This window comes from Crocodylus porosus, unplaced genomic scaffold, assembly GCF_001723895.1.
Source record: "Crocodylus porosus isolate Cpor-Errol unplaced genomic scaffold, CroPor_comp1, whole genome shotgun sequence".
Classification (NCBI taxonomy): Eukaryota; Metazoa; Chordata; order Crocodylia; family Crocodylidae; genus Crocodylus; species Crocodylus porosus.
Genome location: NW_017728925.1, coordinates 16,669,033 through 16,685,237, shown reverse-complemented (window position 1 = coordinate 16,685,237; position 16,205 = coordinate 16,669,033). Strand labels below are relative to the sequence as shown.

At 39.1% G+C, this 16,205-nt stretch overlaps 1 protein-coding gene across 3 annotated transcripts in view; it reads right to left on the bottom strand.

The window, feature by feature from the left end:
• Window positions 1–16,205, bottom strand: part of CNTRL (centriolin) — a 44,173-nt gene that overhangs the window by 4,427 nt on the left and 23,541 nt on the right. For 2 of the 3 annotated variants that reach the window (XM_019540967.1, XM_019540968.1), the window contains exons 16-39: window positions 15,594–15,739; window positions 14,821–15,001; window positions 13,547–13,726; window positions 12,809–12,988; window positions 12,133–12,249; window positions 11,592–11,736; window positions 11,339–11,481; window positions 10,033–10,225; window positions 9,486–9,796; window positions 8,837–9,045; window positions 8,418–8,610; window positions 7,844–7,974; window positions 7,560–7,700; window positions 7,309–7,435; window positions 6,527–6,691; window positions 6,068–6,227; window positions 5,378–5,493; window positions 4,774–4,991; window positions 3,955–4,112; window positions 3,626–3,699; window positions 3,017–3,205; window positions 2,237–2,462; window positions 1,446–1,651; window positions 942–1,082 (exon numbers count right to left, since the gene is read on the bottom strand). In XM_019540967.1, the coding sequence (XP_019396512.1) occupies window positions 942–1,082; window positions 1,446–1,651; window positions 2,237–2,462; window positions 3,017–3,205; window positions 3,626–3,699; window positions 3,955–4,112; window positions 4,774–4,991; window positions 5,378–5,493; window positions 6,068–6,227; window positions 6,527–6,691; window positions 7,309–7,435; window positions 7,560–7,700; window positions 7,844–7,974; window positions 8,418–8,610; window positions 8,837–9,045; window positions 9,486–9,796; window positions 10,033–10,225; window positions 11,339–11,481; window positions 11,592–11,736; window positions 12,133–12,249; window positions 12,809–12,988; window positions 13,547–13,726; window positions 14,821–15,001; window positions 15,594–15,739 (4,050 nt within the window). Of the gene's footprint in view, window positions 1–941; window positions 1,083–1,445; window positions 1,652–2,236; window positions 2,528–3,016; window positions 3,206–3,625; window positions 3,700–3,954; window positions 4,113–4,773; window positions 4,992–5,377; window positions 5,494–6,067; window positions 6,228–6,526; window positions 6,692–7,308; window positions 7,436–7,559; window positions 7,701–7,843; window positions 7,975–8,417; window positions 8,611–8,836; window positions 9,046–9,485; window positions 9,797–10,032; window positions 10,226–11,338; window positions 11,482–11,591; window positions 11,737–12,132; window positions 12,250–12,808; window positions 12,989–13,546; window positions 13,727–14,820; window positions 15,002–15,593; window positions 15,740–16,205 lie in introns of those variants that run through there. The other variant, XM_019540969.1, reaches the window with a different exon arrangement.

Below are 16,205 nucleotides of genomic sequence, written 5' to 3'. Positions count from 1 at the left end.
TCTCATGTCTCTCTCAGCTTTTTTTCCATTTCTCTGGAGGTACTTAAAAAAATAATTCCTCTTCTCTCAGTCCTCTTGGGATGTGGTTTAGTTACTAAGGGAATTTCTCTGAGGAATTCTGTTAGAAATGAGTGGGCGATGGTGTTCAGACAAGAAAATTACTCTAAGTTTTGGTCTAAGTAATAGAAGTGGGATTTTATTTTTGTGGGATTGCCACACACTTTTCAAACCCAAAGCACAGGGTCAAAAGCAGAGCGTTTCTAAAACCGGAAGTGCAGTTTTCCTTTGGAAACCGATACAGAAGTCCGACTGTAGTAGTTATGCGTGTCCATAAGCGTCATGCCATATTTAATGGGCGGCCCTGACATGGCACCAGGGACAAGCCAAACCAGCTTCAATGTTTTACTCTCTCCATGCATTGACAATAAAGCTGGGCATCCATTCTGCATGTCAGCTCAGCAGTAGTTTCAGCACCCCTCTGAATCACATTTTTTCCTTTTGGCAGACTGGTTAAAAAAAAACCAAACAGATATATTCAAGATCAACTAGACTGAACTGATCAGGAAAAAAAAAGTCTGCTTGGTTTTACTAACGTTCACGTGTCTGCAACACAAGGAGAAACGCAACGTTTTCCTCTGCTGTAACGATCCAAGCTATTTCAGTTTCCTGAGATTCTTCCAGGAGCTTAAGACTCAGTCCTCTGGTCCACAATGTCAATGAGAATTTTATACGAGCCATGCCACAGCCCAAGAGCCCAAACAGGTTGTGCGCTGTGCAGGCAAGTGTATATGGATTTAATAATGATAACAATGAATGTAGGGAGGTAAAAGTGAGGACCAGAGCTTGTTTAGCGTGTACATAACTTATTTCGAATATATATAACTCCCATGCAAACACTGTCCTTGAAGAGAATTAACTTTTGCTTAGGTGACAGGCGGTACCTGTGCCTTGAGGTCCAGATAATCCTGCTGGATCTGGCCGAGCTCCTTGATCAAGCGTTCGGCTCGCTTGTGGTTGCCTTGGGCCACTTGTTCTACGGCTGCCATTTCTTTCCTCAGATAGTTGTTTTTATGCTTTTGTTCCTAGGACACATATGTGAAATATCAAAAGCTTTGATCTTTTTCTGCGTAAAAGATTTCTGAAAACAGGGAAACACAAAACCTAATATGACTCTTTCTGCCCCAAGTTAAAACAGTTTGTCCTGCCTGCTAGTTTAGTCAAAATGGGTTTAGCTGCAGGAGTCTCTCACAGGGCAGCACAGGAACAACGACAGGTGGGTGAGCGACTCTGAAACCGGCTGCCTGAATTTCACCCTGTGCTGTCAGCACGTTTGAAGTTTCAAATACAGTATTTTGATCTTCCTTTTCCTTGAAAGAACACACATGGTCATGCAATTAAATTACTTTTTACAGCAAAAAAAAATAAAACAAATGATAAAGGCATACATGCAGTTCTCTCTCAAATTGGGTCCTTTGGGTTTTAATGGCTTCCTTCAGACAGATGACTTGTTTTTCTGCTTTTTCCCTCTCTGACATGATCTGATCTTGGAGACGGTTTAGCTCTGCCCTCAAGAGTCCAAGTTCTTCTTGGAGGGATACCATTTCTTTGTTTTTTTCCTGTAACCGCAACTCTTTTTCTGAGAGCTCATGACCTGGAATTACATTTTAAAAAGCAGTGCTCGTCACCAAAACACAGTGAATCCAGTAGTACTGGATGCATAATGTCTTTTGGAAGGGAAAAAAAGCAGTGCAACTACAGGCAGACTAGAACCGCTCATGTCTTTGTGTGTGAAAACTGTATAGTTATTCAGTGCTAAGGGCCCTGCAACCTTTTTCACTCCGAATGCTATCGATTGCTGGGTTGTTTCATGACCGAGATATTGAGTTGGACTGATGAAAATGAAGAAGGGCGCTGATTTGAGACTACTTAACACGTGTATAACCACTAAAAAACTGCAAGCAAGTCCTGAAATAAATTTCCACTGAACTTCCCTGTTAGAAACACTATTCAGATTATGCTTCCATCCTCACCTAATTCCCAGCACACTCTCAATTTCTTTTTTCAATCTTATTTACTTTTCAAGTTCTGCACGCCTGCCTTGAGGATTAACCCAAAAGAGCGGGAATCCGTGTTTTTTCTTCACGTTCCCTAGACCAGGTCTAGCACAGTTGCCTGGGGGCTTTGGGAGCTGACCTCATGTGCAGTCACGGTTATAAACACACAAGATGCATCTTACTGGTTTTTTGGACTCTTTCTTCAAGTGCTGCCCACCAGCTCTCCTCCTTCTCCAGTTTCTTGATCCTTTCTTCCGTCATTCTTACTTTTGCAATTGCTTGTTCCAATATATTTTGCTGGTCCGTTAGCTCCTGCTCCAGGAATTGTTTCTGATTTTTCAATTTAGTTGTACATTCAACTAATTTTCTCTCTTCAGACTCAGAGTCTTTCTTGAGGTGTTGAAGAATCTATCAAAGACAGGATGTCAGATGTGAACTTTTCCTCAGATGGTTACCTGAGGGACCACTAAAACCTCAATAAGAAAAGCTGCCATCACCACAGATATCAAACAGGACCACAGGGGAAATTTAAAAAAACCCTAAAAGTATTTCATATTTTACATAAACAAAAATAACTTTGAGGGCTTCTGGGTAACAATATTAGTCCTTTGCTTAATTTTTTCCTGGTTTTGGTTGTTGATGTTCTACCTACGCGTCTGTTTTTCTCCATCATTTAATTCTAATTTGAAATCATGGTAAGAAAAAACTCCCAAAGACTGGAAAAACTGGGCATACCAAGTTTCCTGGTGTTATTTTGTTCAATATTGACACGCCGATACATTGCACAGGATGGTGCATGTGTTAATATGTTATGTTAATGAAGCACTGCTGTTGCGACCGTACTGAACTGAACTGTGAACATGCACCTGCAGCCCCCTTTGCCAGTGGTAGTCTTGTAGTGGCTTAGACAGTAAAAGCTTTTGGCTCAATGGATCAGAGTGAAACCTAGAGAGTCTCATTACCATTTCTTGTTTGGCCACTTCTATTTCCCTCTCTTCAATCTCTCTCTGGAGCTGCTGTAATTGGTTCTCCTTCCTTTTCTGTCTCTCTTGGCAATCTTTACACTTCCTTAAACATTCACTAGTGACTTCTTGTAGGGTTGCCTGTTCTCTAAGCATCTCATCCTGGCGCTTTGTGGTATTTTTCAGATCCTGTGTCATTGAGCAAATATAGAAAAGGTCAAACAATTGCTAAAAATGAGTAACATGCGTAAGCACCCTGTATGAAACAGTTCTCTCACAGGGCTTACTCATCTGCCACCCTTACCACACTGAACAGCTCCTTGCTCAGCAGGCCCCACTGCCATTCAGTAGATTAAAACGTTAAGAGCTCTAAGGCACAATTTTAAAAAGGTGCAAAGATGAATGCCCCTCTCCTTTGCAAAAAGCACTGTACTTCTGAAGAGCTCCTTGGGGGACTGCTTCTACTGCAAAATGGATACTTGTGTTATCGGTACCACCACGGGAAGCTCTTCTTGTAACTGTGTCATATGCTGGCGAGAGCCAAATGACTCCAAGTTTATTTCAGATTTCTTCCCTGTTACACAAAGCCTTATCTTCACCAAAACTAACCTGCTCTGCCAGCTGAACTTGTTGCCTGGAGTCGTTTAGTTCTTCCTTCAGTATTTCAAGCTCTTCCTTTTTTTCTATAGAAAGCAAAATACATTTGGTAAAACAAAACAAGATAATTTGAGCAGACAAATCTGTGAAGTAACTGCACACGCACAGAAACCTAGTTTCTAAACTATTATATGTAGGTCTGTATGTATCAGATGTGAACGCAAGGGGTCATCTTTTAAAACGTTTTCTGCCACAAGCAATTTTTGACTAATTAACACAGATAATGGTTTAAATGTAAGTGAGTGTATATATGCCACACCTCAAAAAGTGGTGCAAAGTACCTTGAATTTGTTGCTGTATTACTGTCACGTCTCCATCCAGTGATTTTTTTTGCTTCTTTAGTCGTTCAATTTCCTGTTGCAATTTTCTGACATCCAACCCCATTTTCTCTATATTGGACAGTGCAGCTTTGCTGCTATCTTCAGCAGTAGCTAAATTTCTGTAAAATGTGAAAAGTACAATCTTTTCCAAATGTTTGGCAAGGATTTTTTTTTAAAGATAGCTATATTAGAACAGAATCATAGAAAATGAGAGTTGGGACCTCAGGGGGTCACATCTAGTCCAACCCCCTGCTCCAAGCAGGACCAGCCCCAAGTACATCATCCCAGCCAAGGCTTTGTCTACTGGGTCTTCAAAACCTCCAAGGATGGAGATCCCACCACCTCTCTAAGTAACCTGTTCCAGTGCTTCACCGCCCTCCTGGTGAGAGACCTTTTCCTAATATCCAACCAACTCCCCTTGCTGCAACTTAAGACCATTGCTCCTTTTATTTTTTTGAGAGCGTAAAGGGGGTTTCTAATTTGACAGGAAATATTATTTCCATCCTAATTCAAAAATTCAGTGTGTTGTGGTTATTAATGCGTGCCATTATGCTGCCCTACAACTGCAGATATGGAAAATACCCATCAATTCAGGTTTTGACCCCAAGGCAAAGTAGAGCTGCTTGAAATAGCAGGCCTCCACAGCTTTGGAAAATACACCACATTTTAATTCTATTTATCCATTTTTTTAAGGAAAAGGAATTGTTCTTGCTAAGTTTAAACATGTAGGCTCCCTAGTCACTGATCTTAAAAAAAAAAAAAAAAAAAGGTCTCTCTCACCTTTTGGTTTGTGACAACTTTATTTCCAAGCTCTGACAGTTTTCCTCAAGCTGCTGCTTTTCTCTGTTCAAAGATTCAGAGCTGTTTTGCAGAGCACGCACCTGTGACATTAACTGCTCGTTTTCATGCTGGTTTTTCTCCAGCAGCTGCCTCTGCCACTCTACTTCCCCTCGCTGGCGCTGGGCCACTCGCTGGAGATTCTCTATCTCTAATTTCTCCTTTGAACAAGGATATAAAATGTCTAATATGCTTAGATATTAAGAACAACTGAAATTAAGTTAATAACACCTTTTCTCATTTACACAGTGCCTTCCATCTGCAAAGATCCAAGAGTGCACAGAAACCTTTATATGCAGAAATTGCTAATCCTGTTACTGAAGTATCCTAAAAAGGCAAAATCACTCAGGATGTTAGAAACAATCATGATTTATCTCATGATAGACTTCAAATTTCTAGGCACTGATTCACTTTGGAGAATGAGTTCATCCACCTCGTCCAAATCAATGGCTGCTGGCTTGGCTTAGAATCATAATCCTCTAGGGAACTGAAAAAAGAAGATTCCTTCTTCCTCAATTGTTTTATCAACTCCAAAAGAAACACTTACTTCCAGCACTGCAACTTGAGTCTTTTCCAATTCATTAAGCTTTTGGTCATGTTGTAGCTTCAAACCTTGCAGTTCATTGTTTTCTAGCTGCAACATTTCCAGAACATGCTTCAGTTCTAGTTGAAAGAAAAATCAAGACAGTTCTTAAAAAAGAACCATGAAATAGGTGAAGTTTTGCCTTGCAAGGTGAAGTGTGAGGTTTGAGGGGGGAAAAACCATCATCAAGAGACCTGAAGAGAGTGATTAGTCTGAGAGGAAGACTGCTTTTGGCCAGAACACTGGAGGAGACCTCAGGTTAACTTTGGGTTCTGTTATGTCCTTTTGAGTCAGGTCACTGGTCATACTGTTATACAGGATGATCACTGCACGTCAGTCTTTTCATGGGGTTCTGAGATTTATGTCATTCTAAATATATAGTCTTAATTTAAGGAGGAAAAATAGGAATCTCACTTTTGAGATTTTTTTTTTTAAATGTCTAACCCATAAGAAATCCTCTACAAAATTTCTCTTCTTCATTCAGGTAAAAAAAAAAATGAATTAGACATTATGTTTTAGCACTAATGCTTTAGCTTTAATACTAATAACCTGAAACAGTCTAAAAAACCAAACGAACAGAAGTTCACTGAAGCACCAGAATTCAATACATTCTAATCTGGAGCAAAACCATGTACCACACCATCACAGCCATACCCGTCTTGTGCTTAGCAATTTGTCCAAGTATTCCTTGCAGATTTTCTTCCTCTCTCCCGGTGTCTTGCTTTATAAGGGAAAGCTGTGTTCCTTTTTCATTTATCTGGGCATTCAGTTCTCCTTTCTGCACGCTCAGTTCTTCCAGCTGACATCTCATGTCCTATGAAAACAGTAAGTCATAGCTACACTCATCCAAGTGCTCCACTTGACACCAGAACCTAATGTACCCCAAACAGTGCACCCACCAAAACATGACATGGGACTGAATCTATATTGCTGAAGTCCAAGGTTGTTCTACCTGAATCTAGATCAGGGCCAGTGCACATTAAGCGTAACAAAACCACAAGCCTGCCTTTTTTTTGAAGAAGGATTTCTTTAAAGCTCTGAGAGATGCTTCGACTTCTGTTGCTGAACTAAGCCATGCAGATAGTTAACAGAACATGGCAACAGACGGTTTACCCTTATCTGTCGTCGTTTTTCAGTCACGTCTGTCTCCCCATCTCGAAGAGCTTCTTTGAGGTCTGCTTTCCTTTGGGCAATGCAGTCTTGAAGGAGATGCAACTCTTCTTTCCTTTGATCCAGCTCTTGGTCCAAAAGCACCAGCTCTTGCTGCTGAGTGGTTATCTACAGTATAGAAATTAATAAAAGCCAAGGACCTAAACAAACAAGTAACTAAAATATATTCATGGCTATATTAAAAATACACTGCCTCATCCAAGTATTGACAAACAGGGTCTTTTTGTTGGGCAGGTTTTGCAAAATACATATATTGTAGTAGCATCCAGTGGACAAAATGGGGACAAGGAGCCATGCTGTACAAGGCACTCTACAGACACAGCATGAGTCCATGGCTGAAAAAGCTCTCCCTCTACAGCTGGGAGTCCATAAATGTTTATACCCATTAGCAGCTTTACACACACGGATTTTCACTGGAGCTCAGTGTAGCATTTATACGTGCAAGTATTTCCAAGACCGAGGCCAAAGTTATCACAAAAGGCAACAAAGGGAGGAAGCAAAACAGTGAGATACTGATGACATACATATGTATATGCATATACAGGATCTTGTTTTCAATATGTATTTGCAGGGCTTTTGAAATAAAAACCTATACAGCAAATACGTCAGACTAGGAGATTCAGAGGACAGTTCTTTTTTTCCTTCTTAGTGCATGGAGGAGAAAACATCCCACCCAGCAGGTTCCCCAAAAAACTCCAAATCAACTGTGAACACACACTTCTTACCTGATCTGTTAATCTTTCCAGCTCATTTTTCTTGCCCTGAAGAACATTTTCTGCTTCTTTAAGGATCTGGAGATGATGATCTTCATTACTTTCTGCAAACTGAATGTCTGCTTGAAGCTTCTGAAGACTAACAATTAGATTAGAATACAGTTTAGAAGGAACAGAACACATTATGTAGTCCTTCCCTTTGCCATTAGACCAATCTGAGGCATGCTTTACTCGTAAGTATTTAAGGTTAATTTGATATTTACCTTTCCGTCAAGATTTCTATCTTCTGGCTTAAGGACTGGAACTCAGAATCTCTCGATGACATGACTCTATTGATTTCCTTCAAGATACCTTCTTGTTCAATCTTGTGCTGTTCTAAATCCCTTGATTCTGCTTGGAGTAACCTAAAATACATTTAATATTTTTCATACCATCGCAGCTGTACCTATCTAAAAGCAACAGCAAACACATCCTCATTTGTTCTATCCATTTCAGAGATAGCTCTTGCACAGACAACCAAAACATGTGAAATATAAATCGAGTGTACCTTAGTTGCTGATCTGCTTTCACAAGTTTAACAGCCATCTCCTGAGCCCTTTGCTCTAACTCCTCTGCCTCAGCTTCGGTGCGAGACAAATGCTGTTTGGCATGATTGTACTTCTGAATAGTGTCTTTGGTCTACACAAGAAATTGAGGATTATTTTAAAGGGTACTGAAACAAGAGAACCACAAGAAACCTATATAGTGCTTGTTACTCAGGTAAGAAGGCTTCTACCTAAGGACAGAAACCTGATACTTTGTTTGAATGAGATTTATTAATAAAGGAAAGACAGGGAGATGAATGATTAATATGCAAAATATTAAGTCATAAAATGTCTTTTCCAATGCCTTTTAAAACCCAGCATGGTAACTATTTCAGCATCTATGTACACTGAAATAAATAAGAACTTGCATTCACCTCTGTAATTAAAGAAAGTAAATGAACAATCTTAGGTCACGTATAACAATCTTTACCCAAATCTGCGTTGGCTTACAAAAAGGAATATTTCATCCATTTAAAAAGAGGAATGAACAGGACACAGCATTTCGTAGAAGGGATACAAGATCACACAACAACTTACCTTCCCCCGGGTACTTTCAAGTTCATTTTCAGCTTCTGCAAGAAGTCTATCTGCCTCCCTAAGCTCTGCCCGTCGTTTCAGAAGAGTCTGTTCTACGCATTCGATTTCATCCACGATGTCCTCATGGTGTCTGAGAGATTTTTCTAACTCTAGTTCTGTAATAAGACTGTCAATATGCCCTTCAATGAAGTTCCTAAAAGAAAAGGAAAAAAAAAGCCGCACACACAATAAAATGAACATTTATAAAACCACACAAGTAAAATTCAGATGGTCTGCCTGGTATCACAGGAGCTGGCTTACTCACACAACTTGAGCACAAGTTATCTATAGAATTTTGGCAAAACCATCTTTACTAATAGGTTTTGAATAATAGATTTTTTGGGCACATGTTTAAGTATACTTCACTCTAATGCTCTTACTTGCGTTTGCTACGTTTCTCGGCTGCTGTACGTAGTTCTGCTACTTCACGTTCCAGTTCTTCCCTTTCACGTAGGAGATTGTCAATATTCTGATGCAGTTTTTCCATTTCTTTATTATGTTTATGTACAGACATACCTGGCCATATATAGTCCTGTTTCTGAGACCTTAAGTGATATACAATGTCTTCAAGTCTTGAGATTTCATTTTCCTAAATAGAGGATTGGGGGGGAAAAAAACCTTACTAAGGCAAGCAAGTGCAACTCTCCTCACTGGCTCTCCTAAGCAGCTGTGTTTCATAGAAAGTAGCAGCTGCAGAGGCCTACGGTTGGACTATACATAACTGAAGATGCTCTGTCCTGGCTGACTGATTCCTGACTCTTGAATACCTAACATAATGCTGCACTACTCAACTAGAAGTGCAAGGTTTTCCCCAGGAATAGTGCTTGTAGGTAAACACACATCTGAACATGCACATTTACATATCCCAGTAACACACAGGAAAAGGAAGGAAACCCAACTGGTCTCTATCATTTTATGATATTCAGCACTGAGGGTGCCCTCAAGAGGTGTCTTGAGTCTAAAAAACCTGAAAACCACTGCTTTACAGCGACCCAGTTGCATATGGCTGAACCTCTCCTGTGTACTTACCATGTCATGATGCTCAGGAACATTGCAGTGAAGCACTCCAAAAGGAATGAGGGGCACAGAAAAGTTAGCAGGAAGAGGGCCATAAACAACGTGAGTTCCAGCAGGAGGTGGTCCATAGATAACTGTTCCAGGTGCAACTGGTCTACCATTCACTGGTCCAGAAGGAGGCGGTCCATAAACTACTGTTCCCTGGGGTACAGGGCCACCATCAGGAAGTACGGTATAAATAACAGAACCAGGAGGCGGTACAAAGGGAGGCTCCCTGGGAACATCTGTTTCATCATCTCCCCCACTATCTTCATCTCTTCCATCTTAAGACAGAAAGAGAAAATTGGAATTACAACCTCTTTTTAAATCAATGCTGTTGTTAACATACACTTCTCTGAAACAAAGGCCACAAGCACCACCATATATTACATGTTTACATATAACATACAGCACAATATTAATAAAACCCATTTTTACAATTAACCCATTTTAGAAATTCCACTTTGAACTCAAACTGGAGTTTGGTACTTTCTTGTACATCTGTGCGAGGAAAACCTACTTTTATTGGAATCTGATTTGTGCAACCTGCTTCTAACTGGTGAATACACCCAGTATCCTCTTGCAGTGGGTGAGGCAGAGTCTTCCTTTCTGATCTGCCTGCCCTGACCATGGGCCTTTTTAGCTGGGGATGAGCCAGGACACTGCAAGCCAACTCCAGAGTCTTTTGTGCTGTAAGAACCAGGAGTGGAGACCTAAAAAATATCCAAAGAATAATGCATGTTAAGATTAAGTTTCCATTATGGATGTTTCCAAACTGCAGCCTTCAAAGACCTTCCTGTCTCTCAGTGTTTGCTACTGATTCAAACTATTACCTTGCATTAAAAGAAAGCTAAATATGCAAAAAATATTTGACTATTATTACTTTAACGCAATCAACTGGCAAGGCTACCACAGGGTTGTTACATTATCACATGCAAATAGAGGACAGATAATAATACATTCTCTATAAAGATTTGATATGCACTACAAAAAGTCTCAGAAACCTTATTTTATTAGAAGAGTCTCCTTTTGACCTATTATGTTTTTTTATTATCAATAGCTAAGGAGGAAACAGTTGTTAAAACTACATGAGGATGCCTATTATATTTGACTACAGTACCCTTTTGTCTATCCCTGTTGCTAATGTTCCTCCACTACTCATTAGCAGTTGACATTGATTTAAATGGGATATTAGACTATATCTCTTACAGTAAATTTAACAATGAAGATGTGTTTTACTCTGAATATCTTTTAGCTGTCAAATACTTAATAAAAGAATTAAACTGAAGTTTGAATACAAATTGTGGACAGTCAGTGGGCAAAGCAGTTGTCTCATCTTTAAATGAGAATTTTTTTAGATTCTGTTATTCATTTGGGAATCCAAAAAAATGTTTAGATTCTGATAGTTGCCATTTAAATTTACATGACTATTGCATCCTTGGACATTTTTTAAATTAAACTCTCCAGCATTCAGGGAGATGATGCTAATTTGTGTGATGACTGGAAGTCTGTTGCGAAAGATAAATTTTGTGAAGAGCTGACTTGTTTGAAACTACACAGACTTTAAATGTGAGCTAATCCTTACAGTACAAGTTAGCACTAGAGAGAATGTGGTAAATTCAATATGCAATGCTCAACTATCACATGCGTTTGAAAACCTTAATTAACAGCCAAAAAACTGTCCTAATAGAGTTCTATGAACATTTTGTTTGGGAAGAGATCTTTGTATTTAAGGTGCTCTTACATTTAGAATTAGTGAAATTAATAATAGATTTTTTTCAAATCAAATTATTTTCACAAAATGTCATTTTAATGTATTTCCGTACTTCTGATGATGGTGGCATATAATACCAATATCCTCTTCTTTTGAATGGATCTGCTATACTGCTGATGTAATCATTCTGATAAGAAAGGGCATGCCTGAGTGCTGCTATCTCATCCAGTAAGCCGTGTATTTCATCCTTGTTACCTGTAAAGAATTAAACAGTTTAAAATTTCTTTGAATAAGTAAAACTGAATGCCCCGTAATTATACCTTGTGCTGAATGCAAGTTGTAGAAGCAGAAACGAGAAGGATTACCTGCCCTGGCATTATCTAATAACCTTCGTAGTCGTTCAGTTTCTGCTTTCTGATGTTCCAGAGTCTGATTTAATTTATCAAGATCAAACTTCTGAAAATCTGATGCAACAGCCTTAGCTTCAGCTCTCTCCATTTCATGCTGAAACTTAAAAAAAGAAGAGGTGAATTTTGACTTTATTATAACTTACAAATAGCTTAAAGTCTATTCATAGACAAGACAGTATTGCATGGCAAAATTACTATGACAAAGATGGCTTTTCCCCCCCTCCAAATGATGGAGATCTTTTTACAAAGACCATTGTAAAAAGCCATTTATGACATGGTATTTCAGCAGATTTTCTCTTATGACTGATAGAAAGTAATATCTGGAAAACTCCAGCACCAAGCTAAAAAAAAATTTTCATCAGGGAGCCAATAATTTCTAAAATATTAGGCTCACTTGTATATTAATTTAAGCATAAGCCTAGTTCAAATTGCTCTCCACATATCTGACATTCTCCCCTTGAGCTTTTGTAACCTGATACAGCCAAGCACAGCTTACCTGTTCTTCCTTTTCTTTTAGAAGTTGTTGTAACAATTCGATTTCCGCTTCTGCTCGGGCAAGTTCACGAGCTGCATGAGCTGCCTGCATACAGAACTCCTCTGCTTCCTGAAATTCCTAAAGTACAAATAAGATTGGACCTTTAATTTTGAAGTTTATTTTTATTTTATAGTTACTGATGTCTCATGTAGCGCTGTAAATAGGATACTAATGATAAATGCTTATGCTCATCAACTTTCTGAATTTCTTCACCAGTTTCATCTCTATCATTTGCATTACTGGTCTTATTCTTCTTACACGGTATACAATCTATCATGTAAAGTACTTTTTTGGAACATGGTTGCAGATCTGCAGAGAGGGTGAAGTCTTAAGAACTTGCTCTCATCATATCTTTGCCTGCTCTTATATTTCCTAACTCAAGTAAATATTTTATTACTACATTCCAGTTTTCAGATACTAAAGTAGTTGCTTTTCCAATCTATGCAGAAATTCCCTCTTCAAAACTGTTTTGAATGTCGAGAGACACCAAGCTTATCTTCAAATTTCCTAAGCTACATCAACAATTTATGTATTTTAAAATAAGAGTTGCCCCCAGATGAAGACTGTATATATCAAGCTCCAGTATAGTTAAACAAATACAGCACCCAATTTAATATCCCTGCGCTGATCAATTCACCTCAGCTCGCTCTTGGTTAATTTTGAGGACGGTTCCATGAAGAGCCCTCAGCTGATCTTTGGCAAGAGAGAGTTCAGTGGTTGCCAATTTATCCGAAGCAACTATTGCTTTCTTTAATTCCTTCAGTTCTTTATCTAGGCCAAGAAGCTGCATTTGTGCCTTGGCATCCTCCAACTTTTTCTGAAATGGGGAAAAAAGGGTTTGATAGTCATTTATTACTTTTAAAAATCCGTAAGATAAAGATTTAAATATTGACATAACTTTCTTCCAGCCTTTCTATAAGCTATTTTATTGTACCATAGGAATCATATAATTAGGCCCAACTTCATATAGCATTATCTTGGGGGGTTTGTTTTTTCACTTCATTTAAAAATGCAAAGAATTTTAAAATAAAACACATTTTAAATATTAAACCAGAATAAAACTGAAATTATCTTACAAAGTGAGTTACATATGTAATATCTGAATATGTATATGAGAACCTGTTGAATCTTTGGTCACCGGTTTACAGTTTACCGACATATTCTTTGCCAGTTGGCAGTGGGGTATTCTTATTTACGTCCGTATGCAGAGTTATTTTGTTCCACACTCTATTTGGAAACACTACAACGACATGCACCTCTTTAGAGCCCAGGTAACATATACAAACCCTAGAAATCAAAGCATTTTAAAAGAAAGTTGCTTTTCCAAGCAACTGCATTCAGTCTGCACACTTGTTCCTCCTTAGTTCCTTCCCACCTTATTCTCTAAATCTTCCAGCTGAGCAAGAATTTTCTCCTTTTCCTCATCAGCTTCTTGAAGTTGTTGATCTGCAAGGCCCTGTATTTCTTCCATGCTTTTTATTTTTTCATGTAAGTGTTGAATTTTCTTCTCTAACTGATGAAGCCTGGTCTCACTCTGCCTCTTCTCAGATTTAACCTGAAGTCAAGGTAAATCCGAGCCAACATCATGAGACACTCAATGCATGTTTTGATCAATATTCTTGCTGATTGTTAAAAATCTGATTGTCAGAACGTGCTATTAGCAGCATACTGGTTACCAGACAGATAGAGACAAGAACCACTGGTGCAATAGTGTCATATTTTAAAAACAGCTAAGTTATTTAGGAGCTTAAGTTCATTAGGTACTTTTGAAAATGATACCCTGACCGTTAACTTCTACTTTTTCTACCTGTATTAGCTTTTAGGAATCTAGATTTTGGTGAGGTACATACAATAAAGACAGCTGAAAAAATCAACTCCACAGGTGTTTAATTCATAGGTGCTCAGCCCCCAGGCTGTGGGCCGACAGAGCAGCAGCATCCGGCCTGCAGAATTCTCCATTTTAGCAAATTTTCCAAGTTTTGGCAGTGGGTGGAGCAGTGGCAGTATTGCCACTTTCCAGCTGCCAAATTCCAGACCTGTTGGGAGCCCTGCAGGTGGAGAGCATGGCCCTGCAGGCCAGATTGGGTGTGAGGCAGGACTTGGGCAGTGTAGGGCCTGATTTGGTAGCTAAACTTCATGGATTTGTAGACTGATCCCACACCACTCATCCAGGCCACAGGGCCAACAGGTTGAGCAACTCTGCTTTAAAGTAAGATACAAGTGTAAATCAAAGCAGTGCTCATATGCATCCATGCTTCCCTGCTCTACACACACTGTTATATTCTGGATAATGGGAAAGCTGTTAATAAAGTACTCTGGATGAAAAATGTTATTTTTAACAGTCTATATAGTCTCCCACTGATGCTGCTTAAGAGAAACTGTTACTGTTACAAGGTGAAATTTAGAAGCCTACTGATCATGTGATTTACAATGCAATGCTAGGTGCTTCTGTATTTCAGTTTTAGCACACCTGTATCAGGCAAGCAAATATATTCATCTCTCTAATAAAGAATGATATTACTATTCTTTGAGACACACAGCCAGTACTCTGAATTTGAGGTCTGATCCCTTTAGCTACCCCCCAGCAATTCTGTTCTTTCGGCTAACTTGCCATTCTCTTGCTCTTGCTTCTGCAGCTTTGTTACATACCTGCCTGTATTTTTCCTTTGAATCTTCCAATTTATCTTGCTGAGATGCCAGCTCTCCTTGTAGCTGCCTCTGTCTAGCCAATGCCTCCTCTTTTTCTTGCTGTGAATGAGCAAGGGTTTCACTGAACTGTTTCTGCAGGTCTGCGAGGCTTTTTCCTAAAGTATCAGTTGAATTATGACATCTGAAAAAAAAATAACCCATGTTACAAAGGGAGACTGCAGTCATTTTAATTCTTGGTGCTAGATCTGGGCTTTTCTTAACCTACTAATCTAGTGCAGGGTTGTCCAGCTGCTGCATGCTGGGGAAAGGGCTGGGGGAGACAGGAGTGGGGCATCTGATTAGACCGGGGTGGGCAAAATGCAGCCTAGGGGCTGGATGCAGCCCACCAGGCCATTCTATCCAGCCCACGGGGCCCCTAGAAAAATTTAGAAAATTAATATTTATCTGCCCTGGGCTACCTGTCATGTGACCCTTGATGGCTTGCCAAAACTCAATAAGTAGCCCTCTGCCCAAAATAATTGCCTGCCCCTGGATTAGACCAAGAGTTTATGAACCATCCCAGGTTATTTAAGCAGATGTGGAGCAGAGGTCTTGCTCTGACAGCCCAACCCACATAATATTGTAGAGGGAAGATTTATGGGGGCTGAGTGCAGGATTCTGCATAGCTGAACTAAGACACAAAGTTAGAGAAATGGGGTTTATGTTACTGCTCCTGCATATTTAAAGAGTCGATATGCACAGATTTAATGTTAGTAATAAGTTATTTTACTCACCTAATATCTCCAGCTCCTGTCTGCAATTTTCGTTTGAGTTCACTTACACGAGCTAAGACTTCTTCAGGATGAATTAAGTTATCAATTGCATGGTTTAGCTGATTTTGAAGATCTTTAAGCTGTTGCTTCAAAAGGTTATTGTCTCCCTACAAAACAAGATTTAAAGATTCAGCTTTCAGTGTTTTATAGACTCTGACATTTTCCCCAATATAAAATTAATCTCTTCCTTACAACTAATTCTGTTAAGGATATTTCAATGGCAATTCAAAAGTGAGCTCTGCTTTATTCTATTCCCTTCTTAGCAATATAATGAATAAATACATCTTTGTACATGCAAAACCTGTTGCCATAAAGGAGTTGATAACACAAGCAAACAACAGAATTCTCATTTCACTAGAGAACTCAACTGTGAGAAGCTTCTCTGAAAGACACAGCTACTAATTTCAACAATCAGACTCATACAAAGACACAGAATACACACTGCAAAATTATCCTATTAAGAAAACAAGACACGAATGATTTTAGCGAGATTCACACACGCTTTGCTGTTTCCAAAATTGGTCCTTTCTTTCTTATTAATTCCCTTTAGTCTCAGAGCTGTATTGAGGACTG